General features: G+C 45.0%; 1 protein-coding gene across 2 annotated transcripts; it reads left to right on the forward strand.

Annotated features, from left to right (window-relative positions):
* Nucleotides 1-1,632: 1,632 nt before the first annotated feature.
* LOC115963305 lies at nucleotides 1,633-5,074 on the forward strand. 2 transcript variants are annotated; one of them, XM_031082263.1, is made up of 2 exons: nucleotides 1,633-3,946; nucleotides 4,015-5,074. In XM_031082263.1, exons 1-2 carry the CDS (start codon nucleotides 3,551-3,553, stop codon nucleotides 4,588-4,590), a joined length of 972 nt encoding a protein of 323 aa, XP_030938123.1. In that variant the 5' UTR covers nucleotides 1,633-3,550; the 3' UTR covers nucleotides 4,591-5,074. Both variants share the same exon structure in this region; 1 of them encodes a protein (XP_030938123.1).
* The last annotated feature ends 3,653 nt before the right edge of the window (nucleotides 5,075-8,727 follow it).

Below are 8,727 nucleotides of genomic sequence, written 5' to 3' on the forward strand. Positions count from 1 at the left end.
TAAACCAAAAACCAATCGGTTTCTTGACTTAATAATAAAGAGTAATTATTTTAGAGTGGAAGCCATAAGTTTAAATTCTACCATATTTTAAAAAATAATAATAATTGTGGGAATCTAGAATTTAAATAATGGAAGTTAAAGGTTACTTAGGTAATTGCCTCAAAAATAAAGAAATGAATGACAAGTAGGGGTGGAGGGAGGAGGCCCCTGAATTTTCAACATCCCCCTCCACTCCTAGATTATATATATAATTTATATAATGACCCCTCTTAAAATTCCATATGTAGCTCATTGAGCCAAAATTTATTCAAGGTGTATATTTTTAAAAGAGATGAATAAATCTCTTTAATAGAAGTTTTTGATTTTTTCCAAAGACAAATCCCTCTTCTTCTTCTTCTTCTTCTTCTTCTTCTTCTTAAAAAAAAAAAAAAAAAAAACATTTGGAGAATTAAAGATAAGAACATTTTTTTTTTTTTTTAGAAGAAAGGACAACTATGATTTTTGTGATTAGGAGTTAAAAAATAAATAAATAAAAAATAAAAAAAGAAGAAGAGATGTTTGAGTAATATAAGAATAACTAGTTGCTAACCCGTGCGATGCACGAGAAAGCACAAATATCTACAAAATCTATTTAACATTATAGCTATATTTAGTTAGGTTCAAATGTCCCCTTCTTGAATTATAAATTTTTTTTTTAAAATAAGCATGAAGACTAAAAAAAATGTTGGATCAAGGAGGATTTATATGATAGTGGTGGTACTAAGTACTAACCATTCTTCCAAATGTTAAAAACAGTTTACTTACAAAACTAAAAAAATTATACACTTAAGAAACATATTGTTAGTTTTTCTAACAACTTATTCAAACTACATACAAAAATAATAAATCATACAGTCCATATTCCATCATAATTTTCTTCTAAAATATATATATATATATATATATATATATATATTTATACTAATTGCTCGATTTATATCTTCAATATCACCTTTAAAATCATGAGCAATCATATCCCCTGTCCTAAGATCCAATATCAAATAGCCATATCAGATATTTATATATAAAAGTTTGGCATTGTCTTGAAAAATTAAATGCAATTATAAATATAGTGAAAATATATTTGGATTCAGTACTTCACTCAGTTTTGAATGGTAGGTTTACCTACCATCCATATGGAAGGAGGAAGCGACAATATGATTCAAACACATATAATTCACACTAAACCAAGAGTCATGAAATATCCTCAATAATAATTTGATGAAGCCGAAAATAGTATCACCAGTGAGTCACACGTTCCTCGTACGATCAAACGGCACCTGCACAACGAAAAGGAAGAACCTAGCAGAGAGTACCGGTGTGGTACCGGCCAAACACCCTCCGAAGGTCAAGTTAGAACTATTCTCACTGCTCTAGAGTGCTAGAGAGGGTAAATTATGCGTACCTTAGTTTGTGAGGATGCTTGGGCTTTTATACTAGTAGAAGGTTGACCTCTTTACCTTGGAGTAGAAGTCCTTTCCTTATAGGAGTCCTTTTGAGCGTATTTTACGGGATCTTTTCCTTATGGGGATCCTTTAAATATTATCTAGCGTGGGAAGCAAGTAAACTTGTGCCCAGTCCGTCAGCCTCAATTTTCCTCCGTCACCTTTGTTATACCGTCAGCATTTGAGCCGTCAACCACGGAGTCAGCTGATCCTATGACCGTCAGCATAAGCACCGTCTACTACGCCCAAAGAAAAAGTATTAATCCGTCGGCTTTATGTCCGTGTGGTTTAAGCTCTCCTTTTATCCTCATCAGTTGCCCCCTACTCTACATGTTCGACGAGTAAGACCGTCAGCATGTGGAGTTAGAAGATGATTAGAGAAAAATCAAATATGAACGACTCCTCGATCTTCGAGCTATTAAATGCAAGGTCACGTGGCATTCAGTCGTTGGCCTCGTTTCTGGGCGCGGGCGTCGCCTCGTCTTCCGTGCGTTTTCTCTCCTGTATAAATACCACGCCCCTTGACTCATTTCATCATTTCAACCTCGCTGGTTTTTCAAGAGAGAATCCGTCACCCTTACCTCCAATTTGATCCGTCAGCTGTTATCAACACCGTCACTTTCAAGGTCGTTCCATCCATTCAAGATCTGCTTCACCTGTAAGTTCTTCTTTCCTTCTCTTCGCTTTTTTCTCCCTTTTTTATTTTTGTCTGAAAAAACAAAGTCAGTCTAGGAACTTAGAGCATATCCGTCACTTGTAGGTAGTCAGATGTCGAGTGACGCGTCGAGTGATCAGTCGTCAGTCCGCGATGGAGCGGGCTACGACGAATTCTTTGGCTCAGGTCAAGAGTCCGACGGCTTTTCTGAATCGTCAGGAAAGGAAACGTCAGCCCAGTCCCTTAGTATTGATGTAGAAGGCCAAGTTGAGGAAGTTAGGGATAAAGTGTTAAGTGAGGTTGAGGTCGAGAGGAGAGACGAGGAAATTTGTGTTGACGGGAACGGGGATGAAGGCGACGAGGAGTCGGATAGTGACGGGAGTAGGGACGAGGGTAACGAGGTTAGTAGTGACGGAAATGAGGATGAAGGTGACGACGAGTCCTGTGATGGAACTTCAGGGAGTTCTGGAGGTAACCGTCCCTTCATCCTCCCGGAGGAGTGGGCCGTCAATAAATTCCTTCCAAAGATGAGCAACAGAGTTTTTAACGAGTTGCGTACCCGTTTCCAAATCCCAGACCACATTCCTATCCGTCTCCCTAGAAAAAATGAGAAGTGTTATACAGGGAGGACTGCTGATGTGGGGATGTACGATGCCATGTTTGCTGCTGGCCTTAGATTACCACTGACGGCTTTACACCGTCAGCTAGCGGATTTCTTGGGATTGTCCGTCAGCCAAATTGCTCCGAATGCCTGGAGGATTTTTATTGGTGCTGAGATCCTTTGGGGTCGCTTGAGTGGGGGGAACCGTCAGCTTTCGCTAGACGAGTTCTTTTATTGCTACAGACCCCAGCATAAAGTATCTGCCAAGGGGACCTACCATTTTGCTCCACGTGAGAAGAGCTTAAGATTAGTGTTTGATATGCCAGACTCCAATAGAAATTGGAAGAATAGATTTTTCTTTGTTAAAGGGACGGATTGGGTGTGCCGTCCAGGTGAGTGGGATACACTGCCTGGCGGTTATTTTGATAACACTTGGGCCTATATTAGGGAGTCAGGTTGCCCCCTTGTCCTTCTTCTTACCGTCTCTTTTCATTTATCAGGGAGTTTTCTTGAGTCCGTCTCCTTTAACACCGTCTATTCCCTTTTATTTCAGCTAGCGCTCGCCCGGAGATATCTGACGAACAAAGGGAATTTATCCGTCGGATACTTGGCATACCGCTTGAGCAACGGAAGTGTAGGGACTTAATCACCCTAGACACTCTCCATTTGTATTGTGGGGGTCCAGAGCCGACGGTTGAAGCTCGGAAGTTGGAAGAATTTTCTCGTAAACGTAAGTCGAAGCCTTACATGACCCGTCGGTTTATTTCTTTCGTCGGCTATTACTGATCCGTCAATTTATTTTGTGTAGAGATGGAAGCTGCGAAGCAAAGGGTGAGGGCCGCTGCAGCCCGTAAGAAGGAGGAGGAGAAAGCTAAGGGAAAAGAAGGAGCGTCAACCCCTCATTCCTCTTTGAAGAGTTCAGTTAAGAGGAAGGCTGACGGAAAGGACGATCCCCCTTCTAAGAAGGTAGCTGTCAGTGCTGGGGATGTGCCTTCCACGAAGTCGCCTCCCAAGTCTGGTCACGGTGCTGGGAAAGGAGTGATGACCTCTTCCGGTCCCGTCATTGAGGGACCCCGTTGCTTGCTGACCCACAAGGATTATGCTGTTGAGGGGGTAGAATCCCTCATAAAACAGACGGATCTGGACCCTTGTGCTCAGCTAGGGACGGAAGACCTGGGGGCGTCAGCTTTCTTTGACATAGCACGGGTATGCTTTTTACTTTGATTAATTTAATGTTTGCCTTGCTTTATGGCTGACGGTTTTACTTCCTTCAGGCCTTGGTTCGTGTAAAAGCACTTCAAGACCGGTGCGTGGCCAAAGAAGGCGTCGTTTCTCGGGTTAGGAGGCATAACGCCAATCTGATGGATCAGCAAGCGCAATATAAGGAGGCCGTCCGTCTCTTAAACTCAGAGCTGAAGGATGTAAAGGAGAAGTTGGGGGAGGCTGAGGGTCAGCAGAAGAAGCTTGAGGAGGAGGTTTCATCCTTACGTGCACAAGTAGAGACGGCTGGGACTGACGCGGTCCAAAAATTCAAGACAACCCAGTCATTTATTGATTCCTGCGCTGATTATTACGGCACAGGTTTCGACGATTGTCTGAAGCAGGTAGCGTCAGCTTATCCAGAGTTGGATCTATCCGGAATTACCATGGATGCCTCCGTGCCGATGACTCCTGCTCGTGAAACTGTTGCTGACAAAGGTGACGGACCCCTTAGTTTGGACTCTTTGCTTAATGATGCCGGAGTTATTTTGGCTCAGCCAGCCGTCACTATCCCTGCCGAGTCTTCAGATGCGGCGCAAATTGCCAAGGATAAAGCTGACAGGGTCTCCAAGGATGTTCCTGCCACTTAACCCTGGCTTTTCTATTGTAATTTTTGAACAATGTTTTTAAATGCCCTTCCGTTTATTGGGCTTTTTACTTGTAACTCTATCTTCCCCTTTTTATGGCACTTGGAATCCGTTGCTTCGAACACGTATGTTGATTCTAATTTCTTATGGTCCCATTTATTTGACGAGATTGTTACCTTTCGATTTTTTAGCCCCCTTTTTTTGTCATTTGAACGGGCTTTGTTGGTTTGAGAACCACGTTTGTAAGTAGGGTCTTACTTTTTCGTTAGACCGTCATCTATTGGACCGTCTGTATTATAGGTCCGTTAGTTCTAGGACTTGGTCCATACGATGATATTTTCATCTATTTGATCGTCAGCTTTTTAGCCTCCGTTAGTCCCTTAGCCTTGATGTCTTTGACATCCTTTTTGGCCCGTCAGCTTTTTAAGCCTTTGGTGTATCTAATCACCTTCATTAGTCCTTTGTTTTTTAGGACCTCGTCCATATGATGATTGTTTCGTCTTTTGGACCGTCGGCTTTTTAGATTTCCGGACCGTCGGCCTTAGCCTTGATGTCCTTGACATCCTTTTTGGTCCGTCAGCTTTTTAAGCCCTGGTGTATTTAACACCTTCACTAGTCCTTTGTTTTTTAGGACCTTGTCCATACGATGATTGTTTCATCCTTGGGACCGTCGGCTTTTTAGATTTCCCGGACCGGCTGCCTTAGCCTTGATGTCCTTGACATCTTTTTGGTCCGTCAGCTTTTTAAGCCCTGGTGTATTTAACACCTTCACTAGTCCTTTGTTTTTTAGGACCTTGTTCATACGATGATTGTTTCATCTTTGGGACCGTCGACTTTTTAGATTTCCTGGACCGTCGGCCTTAGCCTTGATGTCCTTGACATCTTTTTGGTCCGTATGTTAGTAGACCGTAGAAACAAAATACACTTTAGTAATTTCCGAAAAACTCCTCTTATTGCCATGCATTCAAATAAAAGTAATAAAAACCAAGCCCCTTGGGCTAAAAAAGAAGAATTGTTGCAAAAGATTAAAGTAAATGATAGTTCTGAGGAGTGAGACTAAAGTCTTGCTGGAATGTAAAATAAAAAATTGAACTTCGTGCTGTCGCTCCTACTGGTAGTATCTTCGTAGGTGCTCGGTGTTCCACGGGTGCGGCAGTTTCTTTCCTTCCAATGTCTCTAGATGGTATGTGCCTTTCCTTTGCCACGACGTAACTCTGTAGGGTCCTTCCCAATTGGGGCCGAGTTTCCCTTGGGTAGGGTCCCTAGCAGCGCCCATGACCTTTCTAAGAACAAGGTCTCCAACCTGGAAGTCCCTGTGTCGAACCCGAGAGTTGTAGTGTTTAGCCATACGGTCCTGGTACCGAGCGAGCCTTTGTTCTGCTATTGCCCTGATTTCGTCTATTAGGTCCAACTGTAGCCGCATAGCCTCGTCATTTTTGTTTTCATCGTGGTTGTGCACCCTGTAGCTTGTGAGCCCAACTTCTGCTAGAATGACCGCTTCGCCTCCATACGTTAGTCGGAATGGTGTTTCTCCTGTGGGTGTCCTTGCTGTCGTCCTGTAAGCCCATAATATGCTTGGCAATTCATCGGGCCATATACCCTTTGCCCCCTCGAGCCGAGTCTTGATAATCTTGAGCAAGGATCGGTTCGTTACTTCAACTTGGCCATTAGCTTGAGGGTGGGCGGGGGAGGAATAGTGGTTCTTTATTCCTAGTTGCGAGCAGAAACCTCGAAAGGGGTCGTTGTCGAATTGCCGTCCGTTGTCTGAGACGAAGACTCTAGGAATTCCAAATCTGCATATGATGCATCTCCAAACAAAGCTTCGTACGTTTTTCTCCGTGATTGTGGCCAAAGCTTCAGCTTCTACCCATTTTGTGAAATAGTCGATGCCTACCACCAGGAACTTTAGCTGTCGTGCTGCTGTAGGGAAGGGTCCCATAATATCTAAGCCCCATTGTGCGAACGGCCATGGGGCCGTCATTGGGGTCAGCTCTTCGGTTGGTTGCCTAATAATGTTGCTGAACCTTTGGCACTTGTCGCAGGCCCTGACGTAGGCTTCGGCGTCCTTCTGCATGGTGGGCCAATAGTACCCTGCCCGCACAAGCTTGTGTATCAACGATCTGGACCCTGAGTGATTTCCGCAGATTCCTTCATGTACCTCTCTCATGACGTAGTCAGCTTCTTCCATATCCAAGCATCTTAAATATGGTCGGGAGAAACCTCTTTTGTAAAGGACGTCTTTTATCAGGACGAACCTTGCTGCCTGGACCTTGAGTCTCCTTGCGGCTTCTTTCTCGTCTGGTAAGACCCCGTTTTTCAAGTATGAAATTAACGGCGTCGCCCAGCTTCTGTCGGAGCATATTTCCTGCATGTTACTGAGGTTTATTAGCGGAGAAAGCTGTATGAAGGAGAGTACATTACCAGGGATGACCATTTGTTCTGCTGAGGCGGCTTTCGCGAGGCGGTCGGCTCGCTCGTTTTCTTCTCTAGGAATTTGGACAACTTTAGCTTCTAGGTCATCCACTCTCGCCTTTACTTCACCAAGGTACTTCTTCATCTTTTCGCCCTTGCACTCATAGTCTCCATTTATTTGGTTAGTGATGACCTGTGAATCGCAGTAGATGACTACCCTCGCGGCTCCTGCCGCTTTGGCGAGGTCGAGCCCTGCTATCAGAGCCTCATACTCTGATTCATTGTTAGTGGCAGGGAAATCAAGACGGACCATACATTCAATGGTGTCTCCTTCGGGCGATAATAGCACAATGCCGGCCCCTGCGGCTTGTCTGTTAGATGACCCGTCCGTATATATGCTCCATTGAGGGGACTCTGCTGCCCCCTTGTCTTCATCATGAGTGAACTCAGCTATAAAGTCGGCGACGACCTGTCCTTTGATGGCAGTCCGTGGGCGGTATTGAATATCAAATTCGCTCAGTTCTATGGCCCATAATGCCAATCGTCCCGCGGCCTCGGGACTGCTCATTGCTCGCCTTAAAGGCTTGTCAGTCAGGACGTTCACCGTATGGGCCTGGAAGTACGGCTTGAGTTTGCGGGCTGCCGTAACCAATGCAAAGGCAAGTTTTTCCATGGGCGGGTATCTTTCTTCGGCCCCATGAAGCGCTCGGCTTGCGTAGTACACGGGCTTTTGCACTTTCTCTTCTTCTCTGATCAAGGCTGCGCTAACCGCCGCGGGGGAGACGGCTAGATAGAGAAAAAGCTCCTCTCCTGGCTGCGACGGGCTTAGTAATGGTGGGGAGGAAAGGTAAGCCTTCAGTTCTTCGAACGCTTGCTGGCATTCGTCAGTCCACTCGAAGGATTTCTTCAATGTTCGGAAGAAGGGTAAACACTTGTCCGTAGCCCTTGACACGAACCTGTTTAGTGCCGCTATCTTTCCGTTGAGGCTTTGTACCTCCTTCACGTTTCTTGGTGGTGCCATATCCAGGATGGCCTGGATCTTGTCCGGATTTGCTTCAATGCCCCTCTGAGACACCATGAATCCTAAGAATTTTCCTGCCGTTACTCCAAAGGCACACTTTCCTGGATTGAGCTTCATATTGTAGGAGCGAAGTGTGTCGAACGTTTCTTTGAGATCTCCTAGATGATCTTCCTCCCTTCGGCTTTTCACCAACATGTCGTCCACATAGACTTGGACATTCCTCCCAATCTGCTGCGCGAACATTTTGTTCATGAGTCTCTGGTACGTTGCGCCTGCGTTTTTTAGGCCGAAGGGCATCACCTTGTAACAGAAGAGGCCTTGGCTGGTTACGAACGACGTTTTCTCTTGGTCGGCTTCATGCATTCGGATTTGGTTGTACCCCAAGAAGGCGTCCATAAAGCTCAGCAGCTGGTGTTGAGCCGTGGAGTCTACTAGGATATCGACCCTCGGGAGGGGGTAGCTATCCTTGGGGCAGGCCTTATTGAGATCGGTGAAGTCCACGCACATCCGCCATTTCCCGCTTGCCTTCTTGACCATCACCACATTTGCTAACCAGTCGGGATAGTATACTTCTCTAATAAAACTTGCTTCCCGTAACTTTCTGACTTCTTCTGCTATGGCTCGGTCTCGCTCGGGGGCAAACACTCTCTTCTTCTGTCTGATAGGTGGAAAGGCGGGCGATACGTTCAACCTATGCACCATGACTG

This window comes from Quercus lobata, chromosome 10 (assembly GCF_001633185.2).
Source record: "Quercus lobata isolate SW786 chromosome 10, ValleyOak3.0 Primary Assembly, whole genome shotgun sequence".
Taxonomy (NCBI): domain Eukaryota; kingdom Viridiplantae; phylum Streptophyta; class Magnoliopsida; order Fagales; family Fagaceae; genus Quercus; species Quercus lobata.